The sequence below is a fragment of the Crinia signifera genome, chromosome 4, assembly GCF_055691185.1.
Source record: "Crinia signifera chromosome 4, ASM5569118v1, whole genome shotgun sequence".
Classification (NCBI taxonomy): domain Eukaryota; kingdom Metazoa; phylum Chordata; class Amphibia; order Anura; family Myobatrachidae; genus Crinia; species Crinia signifera.
In genome coordinates this window covers 116946983-116972405 of record NC_139220.1, presented here as the reverse complement: position 1 = coordinate 116972405, position 25423 = coordinate 116946983, and the positions used below count along the sequence as shown (strand labels likewise).

At 40.9% G+C, this 25423-nt stretch overlaps 1 protein-coding gene across 1 annotated transcript in view; it reads right to left on the bottom strand.

Annotated features, from left to right (window-relative positions):
- LOC146074345 (dynein axonemal heavy chain 3-like) overlaps window positions 1–25423 on the bottom strand; it is a 1013923-nt gene that overhangs the window by 382454 nt on the left and 606046 nt on the right. Inside the window, 2 exon segments of the mRNA XM_083182299.1 lie at window positions 3313–3551; window positions 8446–8458. Coding sequence (XP_083038425.1) covers window positions 3313–3551; window positions 8446–8458 — 252 coding nt within the window.

Genomic DNA, 25423 nt, shown 5'->3' with positions numbered 1-25423 from the left:
CCCTGAAATTCTCTGTTTGTTCTGGGGAGAAAGCTTAAAAACATGTCATTAGCATATACTCTAAAATACTAGAAGATTTTTTTCCCCAAAAGATGTATAGTCAAAAAAAGAAGGGGAATGGAGTCCACACAAGAAATTTCTCCCAAATTCCAATCAACCTAAGGTGGCTTGAGTGGGGTAGGGGGAGGTATTTCAGAAATAGTATTCAGTAGTAGATTAAAACAACTAGTAATAATAAGGACCACTACTGGGAACTACGGTATTATGTACATTTTGTGGTGCCCCCTAAAGTCAGATATGAAATATCTTATGAATGGAAGAAAAGAAGATTCTTTGTTTGGGGTATATTAAAATGTAACCTTTATTGTGTAACCATATATTAAAAAATAGGTGGATTGTACAGTACCAGCCATTTGTGGTACATCCCACTACTTACTGCCTTGTTACTAATGGCATATGTACTAACATATGCCATTAGTAAAGCAAAGGGCAGTTCTTCAAATATGATTGCCCTCTGTGATGGGAGCTGCTCACTGGGCTTCCAGGTTCATCTACGCATGTGCAGGGGTGTGGTACAGGGTTCCAACAGTCGGGATCCCAACAGTCATTAGCCCGACGTCGGGATCCCGACTGGCCGGATTCAGACAGCGTGGCAAGCACAACAAAGCCCCTTGCCAGCTTGCTGTGCTCGCCATGCAGCGCTCGCCATGCTGCGGGCATGGTGGCAAGCGTAGCGAGCCACCTATTCTATTTTCTCTTTATGGGGGTTGTGGATCCCCATGAGGGAGAATAGTCGATGGCCGTCCGGAACCTGTGCGTCGGTATTTTAACAGTCAGGATCTCGACGTTGGGTAAATGACCCATGTGCAGTGTAATGCTGCTTTCAGTTTGCCTAAACGTTTAAGACCCGGTATTTCAAAACGGTATTTAAAACGGGTCTGAGCCACTAAACCCCTTTCACATTGCAGATGAAAACCATTTAAAATAGCATTTCATACCATTCAAACATTCAACCCGTTTAACCCCCAAGGAACATGTTTCAAGCCATAGAAATAGAGTCGTTCACACTACCAAAAAATGTCTCTCCCTCAGTTTGGTAGAGGAGCTGCAAGTGTAAACACTTACGCGTTCCCGCCATCCACCGAGCTCCACAAAAAAACATTGCCATGGCAAATTGTAGTGTGTAGTAAAGTTTTATTTTTCAGGGTGTGTGTATTTGGCTATTGGTTATGTTGTAGAACTACAATAACCAGTGGGCCCTTTAATGCCCAGGTTCTCCAAGTCCCTTCATGCAGGGGGAGACTTGTAGTTCCACAACATAACCCAATAATTAATGATTATTCATTTTACACTTATGGCTATGAGCATAGTGCCCACCGCCCAGGGGCACTGGGGACAGCCCTGGACTTCAGCCCGGGCTGGGTGTGCCTTGGAGGGGGAGACCTCACTCCATCTTGGTCAAGGCCAGGTTAATTTTTGCCTCCCTGTGTTTCTGCCACCAGGACTATATCGATGGCGTATGCATTCGCACCAGCCAAATTCGTCTGACCTTGCCGTATATACATAAGGCAGATAAGCCACATTTGCCTGATTGTAAATTAGTCAGGCACTGGGTCCCGGCCGTATTTCATGTCAAATGGGTACAAATTAGTGCATTGGTACTCATTCGATATTATTAAATTTACCCCTGAGAGTCAATGTTCTGCTATCATCCTCAGGTAGAAACATTGCCATTAACAATGTCTTAGTCAAAGTTTACCATATCTGCTGTCATTCAGATGCTGAGTGTATGGTCAATTCAGACATTTTTCTAATGTTTTCCACATTTTCATTGGTTTCTGATGTGCAAGATCTTCCATGACATGTACAAAGGAGATCACAGAGAGAATGCACTACTGTACCCATATCCTGACACTTTCCCCAACACCTCACTCTGCTTTTTCTTGAAAGCTGAACCAGCAACAACACTGGAAAGTTAAGTATGATTTAGTGAATGCAGAGCATTCGTTAGCATAGTCACCTTCTACCACACTTACCATGTTTACTGTGTTTCCCTGAAACCTATTGTGAGCCAATATGAAAAGTTTGGATGAAAGAAAACTGGTAATATTCTGTGCACAAGATTTAAGCCCACATCCTGCCAGTTTTTCTATTCACATGTCCCAGTTTTGATTAAAACATATTCTATGCTCTAACTAAACTTATACAGGAAATAAATAAGAATTCTATTTCCATTTCTTCTACACTTAGAACCCGTAATGAATCAAGGCAGCAGAGTCTCAAAGTTCTGGTCTTCACAGGATCTCAACAAAATAATGACATTATTTTTAATATAGCTTTCCCAACTTGCAAAGAACCTTATATTCTGAAATGCAGTGTAAAAGAACCTCAGCTAGTGTGAAAAAGCTTGGCTTGCAGAAACTGCAGGGAGCATAAAAGCAAATTAGGAGCATAAAAAGCATTTCTAAGATCTGTCACTATTAAAAGTAATTTAAAACTCTATTCTAATGTACCTACAGAATATTTTAACATATTACAAGACAGAAAATATATTCATAAAATATTTATCTTAAAGATATAGGAAATTGTAGAATTTTTTATTTTTTTGTACTTATTTTGCAGAAAAGATTTTTTAGGTACCCAGGAGACAGTACTTATATATATACGTAAGGAACAAATATCTTGCACACTTCTCAACCTCAAACACATAACCTTCACCTTCCCTGTATTTGCAAGCATACACCTGCTGTTTTGATCTTGCAATGACAGATGGCCCTTATATCCTATTAAGTCACAATTTAGGGATTCATTTTAATATGCCATGGTCTGCAGTAAGCCCAGTACCAGATGTCTATTTATTTTCCAGTGAAAGAGTTTTATAAGAACATGTTAAGGAGGACATATGCTTTCTTGAATTGCGTTCTATTGCCTGCTCAATATACCATATATACACAAGTATAAGCCTACTTTTTCAGAACATTTTTTATGCTGAAAAAGCCCCCCTCGGCTTATACTCGAGTGAGGGTCCCACTTGAGTCAATAAGTTTTCCCAGTTTTTTTGTTGTAAAATTAAGTGCCTCGGCTTATATTCGGGTCGACTTATACCCGAGTATATACGGTAAATCAGAATCTTTGTCAACAACAATTAAGATGTAGTTTGGTTGCCTGTAAACAGTGTAGTGTGAAACAAATCAGATTGTCTCTGTATTGTCAGAGGCTAAAGCTGGGTGTTTAATATTATTTTGTCAGATAATCTCCATGGAGTAAATTCAGCACTATTATAAACTTGATTTTAATTAAAAGTCAGGGTACCTTTCAAGTTTTGTTAGGAGTATGTCCTGAGTCTGGTTAGCTGAAGCTTGCACTGAGAAGTTAATTTGACACACAACATATTTTTCTTGAGGTAAGTGTCGCAGGAAACTGTTTGTAATAGCTGTCTTTCCTGTGCCTGTGGGGCCAACAAAAAGTAATGGCTTGTCTTGCAGCAGCAATGTCTCCAGGAAGTACATCTGCATAGCAGTCCCAGGTGTGCTCACTATAATGTCATTAAGCTGCAAGAATAAAGGAGAACAGGTCTCAGCAATGTAAACAGAATGGTTTATTAATCGTTCTCTTCTCACAGCAAAAGTTCTGAAAGATAAACAAACACAAACCCTTCTTATTTAAAAAAGATATCATTTTGCATCCTGTCAGACTTCTGTGCAATTAAAATTGTAGAACACAGCAATTAGCCTGTTGCATATATATATATATATATATATATATATATATATATATCAGCACATACATACCTCCCAACATGACCCTCTCCAGAAGGGACACAATGCTCTGCCTCTGGACTTCCCTCTTAATTTATGATTACCATCACCTGTGGTGAAGCACCTTTGTTATCAGTTAACCTCTTTAAAACAGATGATGGCAGTCATACATTAAGAGGGAGGTCCAGAAAGAGAGCATTGTGTCCCTCCCGGAGAGGGGCATGTTGGGAAGTATATATATATATATATATATATATATATATATATATATATATATATATATATATGCTTCTCTGTGGTGTCGGCAGCACTCGGAAATAAGACACATACACCAGGCTTGTGATGTCAACGTTTCAAGGCTCGGCGGCCTCTTTATCAAGGTGTTCTAAGCAAGGTGTTTTAAGCACCTTGATAAAGAGGCAGCTGAGCCTTGAAACGTTGGCATCACAAGCCTGGTGTATGTGTCTTATTTCCGAGTGCCGCCGACACCACAGAGAAGCATATTGACAGCTACGCACTGTCAGTGGAGGGCACCGGCTCATTGTTTTAGTATTACTTACCCACATTGTTTGGAGTGCCGCCCCCTGGGACTTTTATATATATATCACAAAAAGACGGCACTCCCGCAAGCATGTAAACTTAGCACCTGGGTGCCCTCTCGGGAATCACCAGACTCCGGTAGCTCACTACTTCCAACATAGGGTGGTTCCTTATTACAGTTAATCTTTGGAATCTTTATTTCAGGTGCTGAAAGCAAATGATAATACAGCCTTGAGAGGTTTTTATTATAAAAGTTCGTAGAGAGATAATATTGTGACAGATAAAGGACCAGTCAATCAGATTCTGCCTTACATTTTATAGGCTGTGTTTGAAAAATGACACTCCCAATTTTATCTCTCTCAAAACTTTGATAAACCCTAAAAGTTATTTTTATTAATTAGTGTTTTTAGTTAAAACAACTTCTGCTCTCCTTCTTTTATCATATAAATTGTACCAACAGCAGAGCTGTAGTTCACTATATACACTTTGATCTGTTATTGCACATCCCAAGACTCTTCAGCTCAAGGGGGAGTTTTTGAGTCAGCAGTTAATGTAGAAAATCTCTATGGAATGAGTGGAGAGAGATATGCCCTGGTTCAGCAACCTCCTCATCCTCCTTTTCTTGGTGCCCCTCTGACAGCTGAAGCCCAGTGGTCAGAGTCTCCAAAGTTCCTGGGAGATACACCATTAAGTAGCATACAAAATCATGGGTTAGATCTAACAATTAGTGATATTCTTGTTATCCCTCAATATAAATTGAAAATGGCATATGTGACAAATAGGAGCTGATTGGCTGAATCACCATTTATGATTCATAAGGAGTAATAACAAGAATTTCACTCTGAACTGAAATGTAAATAAAAAACTGAAATGTAAAAACCAATATAGTATACATTGAGTTGATAATCCTACTAATTATGTACTGTAAGTACCTCAGTATAGTATAGGTATAGTTTAGCTATTCTTATGAGCAAAGCTACATCTGCTAAACCAGAAAAATTTGCGTGTAAGAATAACAGTGGCTGCTTTTGCATAACACACAAAGGCTGAACAGTTTTATTTTGACACTGCAACATATAGATGAGTTACATTGCATTCTCTTCCAACTACACGTCTGTATGCATGTTTCAAATTTGAAATACTACCTCCCCTGCAGTGCAACATCATTTTGACAGGGTGCAAAATTGTACCTTTTAGCTGGCTTTGCCCTTTTCTATAAATATAGGGGCTAATTTATCATGATATTAATGTTGGATAGTCTCATAATAAAAGCTGTTTTCATAGGGTACCACAAAGTATTATCTAAGTGTGCTATAGAGGGATTACAACAGATATTTCCAAAATCTATCATGGACCCTCTGTTTTCCTCTGCAAATGCAGGATTTGCAGGTTTCTCTAGGGGGTTGCCTCGATTGGCCTTGATTAGATACACAAATTGGATACACAAATATCCTGCAGTAGTCTATAGGCTAGTAATTCACTAAATTGTCCAGAGGTGGTGGCTTAGGCGTGTACACCTAGCCAAGTGACCTCTGAAAGCATTTACTTTACAGTAAAAACAGGATTTTTAGTAGCAGGCTATCCACTTATAGTTCATTTTCATAGTGTTGTACATGACCCATTATCATGCGATAACACCATTGGGTCTAAATACTGCAAGGTCGACAGGGGTCTAGTTCGACATGGGATAAGGTCGACATGACATTAGGTTGACACAAGCATAAGGTCGAAAAGGTCGAAATGAGTTTTTTTTATTGTTTTTTTTTACCCGAATGTTGACACAGTCGACCAGGACAATGGTTTTAATGCACCACTGCACTCACATGCTTCGGACACGGTGCCTCGCTGCGCTCGGCACACTATTTTATTCTCCCACCATGCCCTAGTGGATGGTAGGGCATGAAATTCCACCTGTTGGTACATGTAGGCTAAAAAAACAGTGAAAAACCCCATGTTAACCTTTTGACTGTCGACCTAGACCGTATCGACCTAATGTCTGGTTGACCTTGTCCCATGTTCACCTAAACCTCTGTCAACCTTGCAGTATGTCAACCCAACGTTGTCGACCTAATGACTGTAGGCCATCTTTAGGTCGACCAACGGACCGTATCCCCTTGGAATCAAGGATAGGTTATCAGTTCCATATGTTAATGAAAGAAAATGGTTGTCCTGAGCTGCTTCTCTGGGATTCTAAAAAGAATCCCCATTAATTAGTTCCAGATTACAGGGCTAATTGGATAGCCCTCAGCGAAGTAATTACCTGTGGCCAATGACTGTGGGTAATTGGATACCAGCCAAAAAGTCGGTACTTGTGTAGTTTCGCGGCAGCAGTTACATAGTTAGTGTACCATCCCTTTCAGAATCAGCATCAGTGTAGTCAGTCAGAATTGTTCCCGCGACCAGCATAGTCAGTTAGAAGTAGCGTGTTGTGTTCCCGCAACCAGCGTAGTCAGCATAGGCAGTAGAACAGTATAGTCGGTGTCGTCTCCGTCAAAATCAGCATCTAGTTCCCACTGAGCGTCCCTGTCAGAAACAGCGTAGTGTTCATGCGGCCGCTTAGTGAAGCCAGTGTCCCTGTCAGAAACAGCGTAGTGTTCACGCAGCCGATGGCTGCTTAGCGTAGCCAGTGTCCCTATCAGATCCAGCATAGTGTTCCTGCGGACAGCGTAGTCAGTCAGCGGTACGCAGTTAGTGTAGTCAGTCAGATGGTAGATTGTACGCAGTTAGCGTAGTCAGCTGGTAGATTGTACGCAGTTAGCATAGTCAGTCATCTGGTAGATTGTCTGAGAGTTAGATCGATTTAATTGATGGCTGCTGTAAAGCTTACTCTTTTTAACCTGCCGCAGAGGAGTCGTGGATTTTTTACAAAGTCACAAATTTCTGCCTGACACCAAGACCTGTCCCAATGGCCACCCTATGAGGCTAAATGTGAGGAAGCAGATGTGGCAGGACCCCTGGACACCAGACCCAGAGCCCGGAGCCCCGGGACCTACCTATGGGCTCAAGATAGGTAAGTATCAGTATGTGTGGGCTTTGGATGAAATAAAGTTTTATTTTCAATGTTTGTCAGTGTGTTTGTTTATTTTACTATTTTTAATACTGTGGAACTACAAGTGCCAGTGGGCCCTTTAATGCCCCGCATGCTGGGACTTGGGGTTCTCCAAGTCCCAACATGCGGGGGAGGCTTGCTGGGACTCATAGTTCCACAGTATTAGACAATCGTTAATTCTATTTTCTAACACCATTTTATCAGCCCGGTGGCCACCGCTCCAGGGTCACCGAGGACAGCACCAGGCTTCAGCCTGGCCAGGTAAGTCCTGGAGGGACACACCCCTTTATTGGGAGGGGGTCCCCACTCCCCCAGGACCCATGGTCAGGTTGACTGGTCGATAGGGCTGAATGCTTTGGAAGGGGGGATTTGTATAAAAAGTCTCCTCCTGGCTGTGGCATTACCCTTCTGGCATGTTGGGCCTGGGGCTGGTTATTAAAATACCCCTAGTCATTTTGTCCCCCGTATTTTGGGAACCAGCCCTGGCCAGGGGGCCTGGGGCTGGTTTTAAAAAATTTAGCGAAGCCCTACTTGAATGGTTTCCTGAATTTTTAATACCAGCCCTGGTTCTTTTAGCCTGGTGCTGGTTACGGCCTTAAGGGGGGACCCCACAACGTTATTTATTTTTTTATTTTTTACACATTGCAGCCTTCACGGATATGACTGATCCGTGCAGGCTGAAGCCAAGTACGCCAGGAAAATGAAGTGTATTTTAAAGGTGTATTTGGCCAGCAATTAGCGGGCGTATCCCGCTAATTACCGGGCGTATTGAAAAGAAGTAAAAAAAATTAGTAATTTAAGAATCACCATTCTTGTGAATGGTGATTCCTATTCGTATTCTGTCGATGGTGTATTCATTCGTATTTGTAAATATAAATACGAATGTCCCATCAATACGAATACAAATAATCGTATTTTTGGCATAATATGCCAAAAATACAAATACGCCCCCAAAAAACGTATTTTACTATTAAAATACGATTTTTTTTTTGTAAATTTCCCCCTTTGTCTGTTACATGACTCAATCATCTATTTATATTAAAATCGCAAAAGCTTCCCTATGCTGAATGAATCGATTGATATTTAAGCAGCTTTAACAGTTAATTCAACACTGGTTATTTTCCAAAGCAATTGAAAAATATTTTAAGTTGTAGTCATCCGTAAAGTACACTAAATGAAATAAGTAAATTAAATGGAACATATTTTTCATTCAAAACTGAACCATGCTTGCCAAGGCTGAGTTCTCAATTTAATTTGGGTCTTGTGTTGAGAAAAGATAAAAAGTCCTGTCTTACTGTACATATAAACTCATCTTAGCATTATTTATTTATTAGTATTTTTATACAGTATATACAATCATATCATTCAACATTATACAAATAATGCTTAATCATTTACAGTAGTATGTGTCTATTTGAGTTCACATTATAAAGCTGTGGACATATGGTGCGATTTTGCCTTTGATTTCGACCATATAGTCAAAATCTTATAGCAAGTTAGCCAAAACCGCACCATGTTAAGTGGGCTTGCAATACCAATGTGTGGCCCCATGTGGTTGGTATTGGAATTCGATTTAGAATGCTGCACAGTCTATATCTACTTGCAATACCAACCGCGTGGGTGTCCCCATGAAAAAGTTGGGAGTTCCCCTTGGAACGCAGGGGTGGCATTCTCTGCTCGGGGTGGGTGGCTAATGTCACATGATCTCAGCACACGCCCATCTTTGGTGAATAGTGGCGGAAATAAAAGTCAGTTTTCACTGACATTTATTTCCAAACGGGAGATAAATCATTTCATGGTCGGCACATGAGAGGGGATGTGTTCAGCGCTTAACTGCTCACTAAGCAGCTAAAGAACTCCTGAATCAATACCCCTTTCAGACAGAAAAGTCTGAAAATCCCAGCAAATACACAGCATTTTAAATGCCATGTCATTTTGCCGGTAGCAGCCTAACTCCCCCTTCACACAGAAGAACAAATTACCAGGTTGAAAATTTCTACCCGGTAATTTGCTGAATAACACGGGTATTTCTTCTGTGTGAAAGGGTCAACACGGGTCATAAATCCCATTTCCTTGACCCTGGTAAATTCCAGGGTCGGAGACACAGGATTTATGACCCGGGTGTGCCCTTTCACACAGAAAAAGGACCCGTGTTATTCACGAAATTACCAGATACAACTTCTTCACCCAGTAATTTCGTTTTCTGTCTGAAAGGGGTATCAATGTGCCCTGGGTGTCTCTGCAGAACTGCAAAGTATTGAGAGTGTATATATGAGAGATCCCTCTGATTACAGATTTAGGATAGATCTTGTACAAATGCATGCAGATAGTGATGGTGGCTACTTTCACAAGCAGATGGAAGGGGTTATTGCAGTCTCATAGGTTTAGTAGACTGAATAATGGCAGATATTTACATTTCAGTACAAGCATGGAAGACAGCAGCAATAATAATGTACATACTGTAGACTACTCTATATTATTACTATATATTATTACAATGATTAAAATATCCTCCCATTATATTAAACAATATCTTTGTATGTGTCAGTGGCAGTGCAACATAGTATTGTTTAAGACAATTATTGGTAATTTAAATTACTTGCAAGCATGGGAAATTGATAAATCCATATTGTGTGGTATTGCAATATATTATAAACAGCAATTACATGTAAAGTAAAACATTAATTTGCAAAGAGTCAAATTTGACAGCCAGTATTGTATTATAATGTAGATTATTTAAGTAATTGCTGCTATGTCAGCCAATGATCTACACACAATAGGTTGTAGCAAATGTACATGCCAAATGCAATGATATATTGCTAAGAAGAATCACTGAACACTAGAGCTTATAGAGTACCTGCCATATAGTTCCTGGTTATAGATAGTGATAAACACGGTTTCTGCTAGTGGTCTTACAATTATTATTATTATCCTTTATTTATATCAAGCCACAATCTGCAGTGCCTTAAAAAGTACATAAACAAATCAGTTAATAATAATAATAATAATAATAATAATTAATTTTATTTATATAGCGCTCTTTCTCCAATAGGACTCAAGGTGCTTAACAGACAGAATGAATGTAATACAGTACAGGAATAATAAAGTACACAAAAGATTTACATAAGCTATACTGAAAGGAATAATGGAAATGCTTGAGTAAACAGGAATATCTGTAGTCTGTTTTTGAAGGATTCTAGAACTGTGCAGGGAAGTGAGTTCCATAGAGTCAGAGCTGCATTGCTAAAACCTCAACCCCCAGATGAATTATGGGAGATTCTAGGTACTGTTAAAAGTCCTTTGTCTACAGATTGCAAGACTCAGCTGGGACAGTATGGAATCAGAATCTGATTCTGGTACCTCGGGCCTTGGTCATATAGGTCTTTGAAACGTAGTAACAAATCTTGAAAATGAATAACCATTTTATGGGTGGCCAGTGAAGGGAGTAGAGGTTGGGAGTTATGTGGCTAAAATGAGGCTAGTTGGTTAGCAATATGACAGCTATGTTTTGTATCAGCTGTAATTAGTGCAATTCATTTGCTGGGAAGCCAAGTTAGAGGGCATTGCAGTAAACTAACAAGATGTCAGTTTTGTAATTCTGTACCCCCAAGTGTCAGTTCAGTTGGATGGCTATGCTGCAGTCTTATCCTTTTAGGGTTGTTATTTTGTTCTCAGTGCCCAGAGCAAAGGACAAGTACAGTTGTGTGTCATCTGCATAGCAGTGGTAGACCAGACCATGGTGCCTCATAATTTTACCCAGTGACAGCATGTACACTGCAAAAAGCATAAGGGATAGTATATAACCTTGTGGGACACCATATTATAATGGCACTGATAATGATGAGTATACTACAAATGACACTCTGTGACCTGCCAGTGAGAAATGATTTGAACCAGCTTAGCTTGTGCTATCCAGTCCACAGAATTTTTTTCAGGCTCCCATAGTCCACAGTATCGAATGCTGCAGAGAGATCCAGAAGGATTGAGATTGAACAGTTACTGCTGTCTCTTGTCATCAGAAGATCATTTAGCACAAATACAGTACCAGGGCTATGGGCACGATGTACTAAGCAGGGGCGGAACTACTGCCCAAGGAGTTAATGGGGCCCGCTGTAGACAGTTCTGTCCCTGCCGGGCCACTGGCAGTGAGCAGGAGCTGGGGACTGTGTGCCGCGGTGCAGCACCCCTCCCTTTCCCATCCATACACCCCTCTCCTCTATTACTCTCTCCCCCTGTCTCTTTATTTCTCTTCTAACCCCAGTCTCTTTCCCCTTTATTCTCCATTCTGTGCTCCCCCATCTAATCCTTTTCTCACCCTCTCTCCTCTGCCTCTCTACCTGTACCCTTTTTTCTCAACCCTCTCTCACCAATTCATCTCTCTCTGCCCCATGTCTCCTCTCTCTCTATGGTCCTCACACGTCCCCATCTCACTTTCTCCCCCCTCCCCCTCTACAGGGTCTCTTGACAGATGATGGGTTATGGGGTGGTTGGGGGGTAGACAATTACAAGAGTGTGCAGGGGATTGCCTTGTGCCATCCAAGCTCCCGGGCCCCATAGCATTTGCACCCCGTGCCTTCTATATTTATGCCACTACAGTGGGAGAGTGTGCACCAAGGCACAGGAGGAGACCTGGCTCGACCATGTAACCCCCCTGGAAATGAGCATGTAATCCCCCTCCCAGTAAAGAGTATGTAATCTCCCCTGGGCATTTAGCATGTAACTACCCCTGGCAATGTGAGCATGTAATACCTGGCATTGAGCATGTAGGTAAGCGCACTTGTGTGGCATAATATGTAATGATCATATTGGTGTTTGGCTTAATAAGCAATACGGTGTGGTATATTATGTAATGGGCATTACGGCATATGGTATAATATGTAATGGGTATTTCGGTCTGTGGCATTATGTGTAATGGTTATTACGTGTGTGGGCATAATGTGTAATGGGCATTACGTGTGTGGGCATAATGTGTAATGGACAATATGGTGTGTGAATGTGTAATTGGCATCACAGTGTGCAGCATAATGTGTAATTGGCTTTAAATTTGAATAAACAAAACAAAAATACACAATGCAATTCCACCTCTGGTACTAAGCCTTGAAAACCCCCAACCAATCCGATACTACCTGTCATTTTTCAAATACAGCCTGTAACATGACAGTTAGGAGCTGAGTGACTGGTGGTTTATATAACTCCCCATTTTATCACTTTTCAAGCTTAGTACATCTGGCCCTTTGTCTTCTCCTGAATCCTGACTGGAATGGGTTAATTCGCAACCACTTTTTCAATAACCTTTCCTAGAAAAGGAAGGTTTGAGACTGGTCTGTAATTGGTCATACAGTCAGGATCTAAATTAGTTTTTAAGATGAGGTCTAACAATTGATTCCTTTAGGGGTTGAGGAAAAATTCCGGTCTGCAAAGAACAATGAACAATTTTTGCAAAGACATGGCTAATTATATCCATACATTCTATTAGGAGCTTGATTGGGGTAGGGTCCAGATCACAGGTAGTGGGATGCAAAATCTGTGCATTATCCTTTGCATCTATTGGGTCAAAGCTGGTACATGAAAATAGTTTGCTTACATTGTCAGGCTTGGTAGTTTGGCACTCCTCTGATGGCACTGTGGAGATTACAGCCCTGATGGCAGATATTTTATCTGAAAAGAATTTTGCGAACTTGTTACATCTTGCCTGGGAAAGTTCTGGATCTGGAACTGGATCTGCGACTAGTACTAGTACTGTTGAGCCTGACTAGACATGTGACTTGAAAGGGTTCAGGGTGTCAATCGGGTTGGTTTTGACTGTTATCAATTTGCATATAGGTGTAATAGATCCACTGAGGATGCTGCTGTTACTGTTCTTCATAGAAATCTTTATCATTTTGAAAAACAAAAAATAGATACTCCGGTACTTATGTATTATCTGGGCTCCCATGTTAAATGCACCCCATTTTTTCATACCCCTACTATACAACTACGCATGGAGTTGATTTTATATAGTGTGGCGAGCGCAGCGAGCCACCGTGCCCGAAGCGTGGCGAGCGGACGTGGTCTCATAAGAAAAATGGGGGCCCAGATATTACATAAGTACCGATACTCCTATATTATTTGTGGATTATAGCACCGCTTTTAACACCGCCGTGCCTGCAGTGTTGATTGCAAAGTTTCAGGAGATCGAGTTATAATGTTCCCATGTGCAATTGGCTGTTGGATTTCTTAACTGATTGTCCACAGTCAGTTAGGAAGGGTTCTACTTTTTCATCTTAACTTGTTTTAAATGTAGGTGTCCCCAAAGGATGTCTTGAGTCCTTTCTTATACTCATTGTACACTTCAGATAGTTTTTCAAATTAGTCTAACCTCATTGTTAAATTTGCTGATGATACCACAGAAGTGGGTTTGATTACTTAGGGGAGGATGACAGTTACAGAAAGGTGGTGCAGTGACTGATAAACTGGGGAGAAGTTAATAACTTACTCCTAAATAGTAAAAAGACAAAAGAGTTGGTTATAGATTTTAGAAGATCTAGAAGATCCACCATTAGATCGCTGTTCCTAAATGGTGAGGAGGTGGAGTGGGTTAGTAACATAACATTTTTAGGTATTACCTTTACTGAGGATCTGACATAGTCCTCACATACCTCTATAGCAAGTGGAAAGGCTCAGCAATGCCTTTTTTCCTGCGGAGACTTGGGTCAGCAAGGTTATCTAGGCCATTGCTTGAGAATTTCTATTGCTGTGCAATTGAGAGTCTATTCACTTATGCTATCACAGTATGTTATGGGAATTCCAAGTGTTTAGATTGTAGCTCCTTAGATAGGGTAGTTAAAGCCGCAGAAAAAATCATTGGCCTACCTTTGCCTAGGATAGCAGATATTTTTGCTAAAAGGGGTAAAGTAAAGACTAATAAAATGATTTTAGATCCTAGTCATCCCTGTTATTTTCTTTTTTCCCCTGTTGCCCTCTGGGAAACGTTATAGGTATTGAGGTTGCCATACTGCAGAATTGTTTTTTTTTTCCCAGCAGTTAATGTGGCTGCACTGCCCTCCTACCTTTTGACTGTCTGTACCCTGTTTGTTGTATCACTGTCTCTTTTGTAAAGCGCAACAGAATATGCTGCGCTATATAAGATACTGTTAGTAAATAAATAAAGTACTGTACAGACTCTGTTTTGTATTTTGAACTGATATAACAAATGTGAGCAATGCTAGAATTTTGAACATTGCTCACAGAAATGTTAGCACTCAAAGGGTTGAATAAACTATTATTAATGATCATTATTTATTAATAGCTCCAAAATTCAAAAAAAAAAAGCATTTTGTGTTTCACAGATATTGTATAGTATATTATTTGAACACATTTTATAGACTTTTTAATGCTAAGTCAAATATATTATTTAAAGTAATTTATACTTGTGTTATTTCAACTCTGCGCATATACTTTTCTATTCTATACTTTTACTGTATAGATTAATTCTAAAAAATGTTTTGTTATTATTTTTCAGATCTAAATCACCATGTCCCACCAGTAATTCTTAGCTTTGGAATGAACAATTAACTTTGTTGATTTTCTAGATGAATTAGATGGAAACAGTGGAATGATCAATTTAAAAAAAATCAAAGCTAGAAGCCAACCATCTGTCATCTGCTTGTATTCGCCCTCATAAATTTATCATTATAAGTCTGTGTCTGGGAGTGAAATAATAAATATTCTCAGAGCTTAAAATCATTCTTAAACTGTGTTTGATGTTATTCAGGCACTGTGAACATTTTAATTAACCAATGAGTCAGAAGATCACTTTTTAAAGAAATGTTATAGGCATGCTGAAACTTAAAAAGGAAACTTTAACCTTGAGGTATGATTGATAGATGGATAGTGAGATACATTGGAAGAGATGTTGGGATATTATGGTTTAATCTGCAGCGTCCTCTTTACCCCAGCGGGTCAGTGAATTGTGTCATTTATCTAATCTAAACATGCTACATCCCTGGATAGATATATTTGCAGCATCTCCTTATTGTGATGGTAATATACCATTTGAAGTGTACAGATGGTATGGTTTTGTTAATCAAAACCTAAGCCTGATTTCTCATAATCTGATTATTACCTGAGTTTAGGCATACTACTATGGGGCTGATTCATACCTTTTTTTATAATTTAAACAGCGCTTTTGGACCAACCTAAATAATTTTGGTAAATTTCACTCCTTTTTCTTAAATCAATAAAACATTTATTCACATAAATACACAGAAGAAAAAGTATCCACCGGCCGGTAGAGATATTAAAATAAAAATTTACAATAAAATTGCATTACTATGCATATACTTAATCAAATCTATAATCCTAACCATTTCCTATATTTCATTAGGCTAGCATCTTATGCATGCTAATATTAGTTAGTACATAAGCAAAGCGTAGAATAGGGTTAAGTGCAAAGAGGCAGTTCTTAATGTTGTTAATTGCAGAAGTAAATGCAAGCCTTTCCTTCTTAATTGAAGGTAACAGGAGGTCCCGTTTTTGAGAAACCAGGGTAAAAAGACCTCATATGCCCAACTCCTAATTCAGCAAGATTGTGCAGCCTTTAAATGCCCAACTTTAAGTTAGCAGTCTTATGCAGTGGTTAGTAAGTTTAGTAAGCCATGATACTTATTGTTTTTCGCTGAAGATTATCTGCAGTCCACCTGCTCTGTGTTGAATTCACACACAGTGAGCTGGTTCCCGGCTGTTAGTGTAACAAGCAGGTAAGTATGGAGTTAGGGTATGGATATACTTTCGTTAGGATCCAGCGGCTTTTTATGTTCTCTCGTAACTACTGTACTCACTTGACTTATGAATTACAATGTAACACTTTATACAATAAAATACAAAGTCACAGTAACAGTAAGATGTATTAAACTGGAACGCTTCTCCACTGTTCTGGAATGAGCAAAAGGTAAATGGCAATTTGTCAACAATAAGAATAAACAATTCAGAAATATCACATTAATATATCAGGGAATTACAAAGCATCGCCTTATATAATAACAATCCCCTTAACAGGCGCCACTTTAAATTATGGTAATATTTCAACTAGCTAAGGCTGCAGCCCTGTTTCTAACTCTAATACTATTACCTTTCTAAGTATTACTTTTACAACAATTAATGTTCTAGTTAGTAACTCTAAAACGTTTGTTTTGCTTACTATCCTTTTAGAAAAACAAGTTTTACATAAAGTCTATGGAGGCAAGATCAAGCTTACGTGTCACCCTTATGGTAAGGCAATTCCTGTGAAGGATTTGATAAAACTGTCTACCATTTATGACTGTCTATGCTGTATCTTGAATTCACTATAGTGGTCCTGAGTCCTTTCTGTATGTCCTATAGAGGTCCTGGCGAAGGAGATGTTTTCCGGAATTTTACAACTGACTTGGCACTGGAACATACACTTTCACTGCATGCCAGTAGCGGGAGCGTCCTCCCATTAGTTTTAGTGTACACTTTAACATGGAGTTGAAGTGGATTTTATTTATTCCTGATGGGACGGTGAATTAGTTAAATTCCTCAGTGTAGTACTGGTAATGGGAATTCGCTTTAGTTTTCCTACTTTCACTGTCTCTATCTCTAGCTAACGCTTCCGGGGCAATCTCTTCTTCTGCTATACTCTCCTCTTAGACTTTTCCAGAATGATTCAAGCTTTCAGTGAGCGCTATACTTCGCTGTGCACAGATCTGCAGTGTGACTAACGATTCAAACAATCACCATTGGTTGTAATAATGAAACTCCTTTCAGCAGCTCTTATTATGGGGATAAATGTAACTGAAGTGCTGGCAGCAAGGGTTATTATGGTGGAGGCTGGAGATTTACAACAGTGTCTCTTCACTACTGTCTAAGGCCAGTATTCAATGAGAAATTTTCTCCGTGCATGGCGAGAGATTTTTTCTCTCGCCATGCACTCTCCGTGTTCCGGAGCCTCCTGCTCCCCCTATTCAACGTGTTAAAGACTCGCCGCCACTCGCGGCGAGTCTTAACCCCTGCAGCGGACGAGCGTCCGCGGCAGGGAGCTGTCAGGGAGCCGGGGGATGTAGCAGCCAAGAGAGATTAAAGTCTCTCTTGGCTGCTGCAGGGGATATGGGGAGGGGAGCAGGGCTCCCCTGGACCCAGGCAGCACAGGCTGCCCCCCCTATAGCCAGCGGGGGACCCAGTATTCACTGTACCCGAACGTGCATCGGGTGCAGTGAATATATGAATATCTAATGAGCGGCTCGAGCGCTCCGGCCCCCTGCTGGCTGCACTGTGTAAAAAAAAAAAAAAAAAAAAAAATTGTACAAAAATATTTTTTTTTTATTAAATATATATTCATGTGCTATAGGCACATGAATAAAAATAACATGGCCCTTCACAGAAAAAAAACCCTGATTTTTTTGACACCAAAATTAAAAAAAACAACCTTTTAGTTTAAAAGTTCACATTCCTGCTCTCCATCAAAAGATGGAGAATTTCTACACGGAGAGAGACGGCGAGAATCACTTAGAAAGACGGAGAATATTTCACATTGAATAGGGTGGCTCGCCTTTGGAGAAAAAAAACCTCTCTCCACCGCGTGAAAAGCACAAACTCTCCAGAAATCACAGCGAATTTTTCTCATTGAATACTGGCCTAAATCTTGGTTTCCTTTACTAGCCTGCAGAAAGTAATACTGGAGTGGAGTGCAATAGCTGAATGCTGGACAATGTTATACTCTCTCCCTGCAATGCCATTAGCTAGCAATGTTACTATAGCTGTCAGTCTATGGGTGTGAAGAGGTTGTATAGAGGCGGCACTGGGGGTGGGGTTAACACTCACCACTCCCCTCCTTTGTGTCTCTTAGGTCCGTCTGACTTACTCCTCCATGAAGCAGTCTCCGCCTCTGATGACGATGCGGCCCGCCTCTGATGACGATGCGGCCCGCCTCCTGATTTCCAAGATGGCGCTGCTTCAGCCAGAGGTTCCTGCTGTCCAACACTGGAGCTGTCACTGACAAGCGGTACCTGAGTCGCGATGCCGCTCTCAGCACAGAAGGACCCGCTGGAGCCTACCAGAGTATCGGGTAAGTATCTCTGTCCTCCCCAGCACTGCTTTCCAACGCCGCTATGCTGCGCAGCTCTGCCTCTGACAAGTTTCTCCGCTCCACTGCGCAACAACCCTAACGGCTGCCACCCTTATCGGGGTCCCGTGCAGCCACCTCTAACTGCTCTGCCCACGGGCTTCATAACTTTATTGATGGGGTACAAAAACTCAGCGTAGGGTGCCAGTCAGTTCACCCTCCAAAGTCAGCAATTAGTGCAGTCCCCAATAAGACTCCCCTGTTTAAGTCTGTGGCAGAAGAGTCCAAGTTTATGCACAAGGGGAACTACAGATGGGGCCGGGCTCATCTTTCCAGGGGATGGCGATGGCGACGCCATTCGCCATTCCCTGCTCCGGCGCCATCTGTGTGTCGGAAGGGGACGCGCGCGCACGAGGTGCGCGCGCGTCCCCTTCCGACGGTGCTGCCGTCCCCTTCCGACGGGCGCCCGGTGCCCACACCGGGCGCCCGCACCCCCCCACAGCCGCCTCGGGTCCCCCCAGCCCCCCTCGAGCGGGAGGCGGACAGTATTGCGTCCGCCTCGCCCGCCGCCCGGATACTGAGACGCACGTGCGTGGGGGACGCACGCGCGTCTCAGTCAGATGGCGCGCCGTGTTGCTGGCGGATCGCCAGCGGCATGCTGCTGGCGATTCGCCAGCAAGCATAAGGCTTGCCCCATCTGTACCTTCTGTTATGTCGTCAATGTTCTTTAGGACAAATCCATAGCTTAATATCATAAAGTCAATGACATTGCTCTCTATGAGAACTTTTCACCACAACATCACATGTTTGTACAAATAAAATAATATTGCTTTCTATGAAATTTTACAAATAATGTCCCCTATGGGGATCAACAACTTTTACACAAACCAAAAGTACTCTCTGTGAGACAATACATAGTATGGAAATACATATCCATTTTTCTCTATTTACTACTATATAAATATAACAGTCTTCTTTGTAGCACCCTTTCCGTGCCACAGGTATCAGGGTGTTACATTAGTGCTTCCCTATTTGATACAGCCCTTTCTGGAATGTCCGGCTCTGGTTGCAGGGGTCTCTCATTCTCTATCAGCCTGTGGAGGTGTTCTTCCGTGCAGCAAGCAAAAAGTGTCAGTGATGCGTTTCCCCGCCTTCTATTACGTCAGCGGCTTCCTCAGACAAGGATTCCTTGGCGAGCGCAGCGAGCCCCGTGAGGGGACGCGTATACCTGTGAAGTTCTGCGCGTCCCCTCGCTGCGCTCGCCACACTTTATAAAATCAACTCCACGCCAACGTGGATAGTGGGGGTATGAAAAGGTCGTAGGGCGCGTACCGCTGCGCTCGCCGCGCTTCGGGTTCACGTTTATACTTGGGGGGTGGCGTGGGGTGCATTTAACATTGTAAGCACCCATTAGGGTGCTTATACAAGTTATAATCACATCCCATGCCATATACAATGCCATACAATTTTAAAATTGTATGACATTGTGGAACATCGCGCGATATCGCATTGCATTGCATACCATCGTATGTGATATGGTCTGCGATGCGATGGGCGCCGTGATAGTACACAAGTACCAAAAATTGTTTTCCTTGTCATTAAGGGCTGAGTATCCCTTATAAACAGCTGAGGGTTGGATCATTACCGGGTTTTATTTGCGCTCAGTATATTCAATTCTGATTCATACCTGTTCGGCTGGGGCTCAATTTGGCCGAGCTTTTGATGGTGGGGATCACGCACCACCACATGTACTCACACGCACACACATTCATTCTTTGGTTAATTTTGTTGGGAGCCAATGACCCTACCTGTATATTTTTGGTTTGTGGGAGGAAACCGGAGTACCAAGAGGAAACCCACGCAAGCACGGGGAGAATATACTAACCCCATACAGTTATGATCATGGTGGGAATCGAACCGATTACAAAGTTTTCTAATAAACATATGTTTTATGTTAAGATGTTATATTGATTATTTTATCAGTAACAACTTGTCACAACCCTGTAACAACTTACCCCTTTAGGGAGCAGATTGTTAAGATTATATTTGTTCTGAAATTTTTATTGTAACTTACACCCAATATAAATAGAAGAAAGAATACTCTTTTGTGTGTACATTTTTCTGTTTGGTTTTGATGAAAGATTTGTTAGCTATCTGAATATCTGTATTTTGTAAACAAATAGCCCCACTTCTCCTTTGCAACGTGGAGGCTCAAAACAATCCCCATTGAAAGGTATAGGATAAATTCTATTAAGGATCATGGTGGAACCAAGTCTGACTCCGCACTTCCGCACTATGCAGACTACCTACTGTAAATGGCCTTCATTGCACCCCTATTAACATAATGCAGGCACAACTAAGAGCTTGCTGAAGGGCAGATACTTTATTTGCCTACAGCTAGAACTGTTGTTTTACTTTAGCAAACATGACATAAAAATAATGTTCTTTTAATGGTTTCCTATAAACTAAGAAAGCCCTTATTTCTGCACAGACATTTTGGAAACTAGGTGGAGAGAAAGTAGAAATTGCCTCTGGCAAGACACACATATTGAGGTTACATTGACAGAACTCATTTTAAAGTTTAAACATCATTGCATTAGTTGACATAAATCTATTTATGAAAATTCACCTTGGCTAACTCATGAATTCTTATTAACCTACACAATAAATTCTTGTTAACTTACACAACACAGTTATAATTGTGAAGCATTGCCTTAACAAACCCAGTGCAAACGACATACTAAACATAGTGAAACTATGCAAATGAGTGTTTTTTTTTTTAAAGTGAAAATCAAAATTTTCATTCTATATGTGTGATGAATATTTATTTCTTATGTAATACCATAAAAATATTTTTTGAATAGGTAAACATACAGATAGAGCCCCTCTCATTCAATCCCAGTACCCACCAGAATGTCCCCGCTGGCTGAGAGGGACTCCATTAAACTGAGAAGCATGAATGTCTCAAATGCATGCGCATCCCAGTCACTCGGCAGCTGGGCGGAGGAAACCCTGTCCGTCTCTGCTTCAGGGAGACGGCCAGGGTTAGGGGGCATCCAGGGGGTGATACTTACTGGTGATGGCAAGTGTGGAGGCAGCGGACAGCAGCGAGGAAGTGCCGTCAGAGTGGGACATGCAAGCATCTCGTGTGCATGTGCCCCCTTCCGCCTGACGGCTGGCAGAGATGAAAGGGGCTCCATCTGTAATTATTTTTTACTGATAAATAAAAAATCAAATGAGCATGTCCAAGATGGCTGCCTTATCCTCTGCAGATGTGTTTATTGCTTTAAGTCCATTTTTAAAATAGTGCTATAAATAATATGTAACTATATTATTATAATTATTATTACTCAAATGATTATGATTATTTTTGAATATGAGGGTGGATGTGTTTTGGTACTGCTGGGCTGTTGGTAGTGAATGTGGGATAGAGGGATTGTGTGTCTTGGTGCTGCTGGAATTTTGGTGCTGATAGTGAATGTGAGTGGGGAAGATGGGCACCAACCACAATTTTTTACCTCTTGGCTCCTGATATGAACTCACGGCCCTGCTCTTTTCCCTGTTACTATGTAACTGAAGACTTTTTGCTCTGAAACTACTATCTTGGGAGTTCCTACACCCATTAGATTTTATTGGGATCTGCTTATAGTTTATGGATGTGACTCAAGCTTCTGCCAACTTTTTCTCTTTATGTACAGTACAACCTCCTTGTGCAATTAAATTACACACAGTTAATTTGGGTAAGGATCATTGGGTAGACAGCAGGATGGTCGACAAACATTAGGTGGACACCATTAGGTTGACATGCATTTAGGTTGACATGCATTAAGGTCATCATGCAGGAAGGTCAACATGACTGTAGGTTGACATAGGTCACGTCAATAGAGTCATTAGTTTGACACAAGCATTAGGTTGACATGGGGAAGTCAAAAGGGTGACATGGTTTTTTTTTTTGTCCAGAATTTCTACACAGTTGACATGGACACTGAAATGTTGCACTGCTAAATAACGCTTTATGATTCAGGCACGGTGCCTCACTACGCTCGCCCACAATTTTTTATTCTCCTACCATGCCCTAGTGGATGGTAGGGCATGAAATACCGCCTGTCGGCACATGTCGGCTCAAAAAAGAAAAGAAAAACCCCATGTTGACCTTTTGACTGTCAACCTTCCCCATGTCGACCTAATGCTTGTGTCAACCTAATGACCCTGTCTACCAACCCATGTCGACATTCCTGCATGTCAATATAAATGCATGTTGACCTAATGGTGTCGACCTGATACTTGTCGACCATCATGCTGTAGACCTAGTGACTGTATCCTGTTATTTTACACAGTACAACTACACATTTACAAAAAAGTTCAAATATATTACTATATAATATATAACACAAACTACACATCATTCAACATATCTGTCAACAATCAATGATTTGGACATCTGCCCTATAGAGCAAGAAGTAGTAGAAGCTACTGTATTAGTGGAAAAATAATAACTATCCTCTTCTATATTTCAGATGACCATCATTTAACAGATATCGGCATTGGAAAAAAACTCACATAAGTGTGAAGGGTAACACAAATGACCCTGTCTACCAACCCATGTCGACATTCCTGCATGTCAATATAAATGCATGTTGACCTAATGGTGTCGACCTGATACTTGTCGACCATCATGCTGTAGACCTAGTGACTGTATCCTGTTATTTTACACAGTACAACTACACATTTACAAAAAAGTTCAAATATATTACTATATAATATATAACACAAACTACACATCATTCAACATATCTGTCAACAATCAATGATTTGGACATCTGCCCTATAGAGCAAGAAGTAGTAGAAGCTACTGTATTAGTGGAAAAATAATAACTATCCTCTTCTATATTTCAGATGACCATCATTTAACAGATATCGGCATTGGAAAAAAACTCACATAAGTGTGAAGGGTAACACAAAGGCACTGTGTATAATTCAATCCAGAGCTCAGAAAATAGAAGTCATGCAGTTTTAACTACAAAATGTATTAAATCTTCAGACACAAATTCGCCCTTCATGGAACCGAGATATTTTATCCCTCTCTTTAAGATATTGGTCACGATTTTCAATTTCTTCCCATGTTGCTGGAAAGAGGCACACTTCTGATTTCTGTACCTTATATAAAATAACATTCTTTTTTTTTTTTTTTTTAAATTCAATATTTTTTATTCAGTGAGTGAAATTCACTTTTTCATATGCTGAATGGACAGCTGATTAAATTAACATGGATCTGTTTTATTACAAAATGTAACAAAGGTTATCAGTTTTTCATGTACATGATTGTCATTTAAATACAGCTTTTTATGTAAAGGAAAAGGTTGTATAAAATTATTTCATTGGATTATCACTAACACCTGTAAAAATCCTCTTTCTTCTCTACTTTTATTTTGGTTTAATAGATGTACCGTTCATCAATACATAATGGATAGAAAAATTGGATGGATAAGAAATCTACCTTCAATGAATCTTTTCTTTATCTGTCCCATTATGCTGTTTTCAGCCATGGATTTAGTACATGTTTCAATGAACACATTTGATGAAGGGGACTATCACACAATGGTGCTGAAATTCAACAATCTTTATTTAATTGTTAAGAGGATAAGCCATTTTGTTATTGCAATCTCGAAATACTTTTTATTTTACCGCTAAGAGATTACGTTTTTCTGAAAGGTTTTGCCACGAAACCCTTTCCATACCATTACCCAAGTAAAAAGAAAGCCAATTTCCAGTTTCATTTTGTGGATTAATGGGCTCAATTACACACGTGTATGGTGGTTTAGTCAAAGCCACAAGATGTCTGGCTTGCTTGAACCAATAGCATTTTACCGAAGGCCAAGCACCTGCACAATATACTTTGTATGATTTATTTTAAAGTCCCTAACATCATGAACAGAGATAAGATAAATAACATTTTGCTTAGTTTATGAGGTTACAGTGACATTTTGGAAAATTTTGGGGCTAATGCTGAGTTTTAATACATTTGTGTTGAAACTTTTAGAATGCAATTTTTTACAGAGAATATTTGAACATTCGCATCAGTCCCTGCCTTAGTGGAGCTTACAATCTATATTCCCTATTACATGTACACGCACACATAGGGCCTTATTCTAGTTCACTCCTTCTGACAAAATCCTTCTTAGATGAACAAAACCATGTGCACTGCAGGTGGGGCAGATGTTACTTGTGCAGAGAAAATTAGATGTGTGTGTGTGAGTGTGTATATATATATATAGTATATATATATATATATATATATATATATATATATACTGTATATATTTATATATATGTATACAGGGCCGGCGCCACCACTAGGCAGCTTTAGGCATTTGGCTAGGGCGCCGGCCACTAGAGGGCGGCACCGAGCTGAGCTCTTTGGAAGTGACGAGGACCAAGATAGATACAGCTGCCCGCCAATAAACCATCCGAGCCGGCCGGGCCACTACCATCAGTGAAGTAAGTAAGAGACAGGTCCAATATTTACACACATGACCTCATTGGCTCATTAGGAAATGCTGGGTGCTGCTGCTATGGCATAAGGATGCACGTGATGGCACGCCAGATCACCCCCAATGTGCATATTTTGGCTTCCAGCCCCACAGTGATGTATATTAGCATATGTGAAACATGGACTGCTGTAAGCGCAGCATTGTTGCACACTTATGTCCCTAGCGCTCTAGCAGGACAGGGTAGAATGCATCGCCCCTCCCCAGGGCTCTGGGCAGTAGTAAGGAGCTAGTAGCAGTGTGTAAGGGGTTGTTGGCAGTGGTAAGGGACTAGTAGCAGTCTGCTGCAGTCGCCTCTCCTCTCACTGTGCTGTCGCCCCGGCCGGATCATCTCACGCTGCTTTGAGTCCCACTGCTGGAAGTCTGAACTGCGCGCACCGTGACGTCATCGCAGCCACAGGGCCACTCACAGGACGGAGGGTGAGCAAGTGTGTGACAGCTCTAGTCTCCGCTGCTCCCCTGGCTGCTG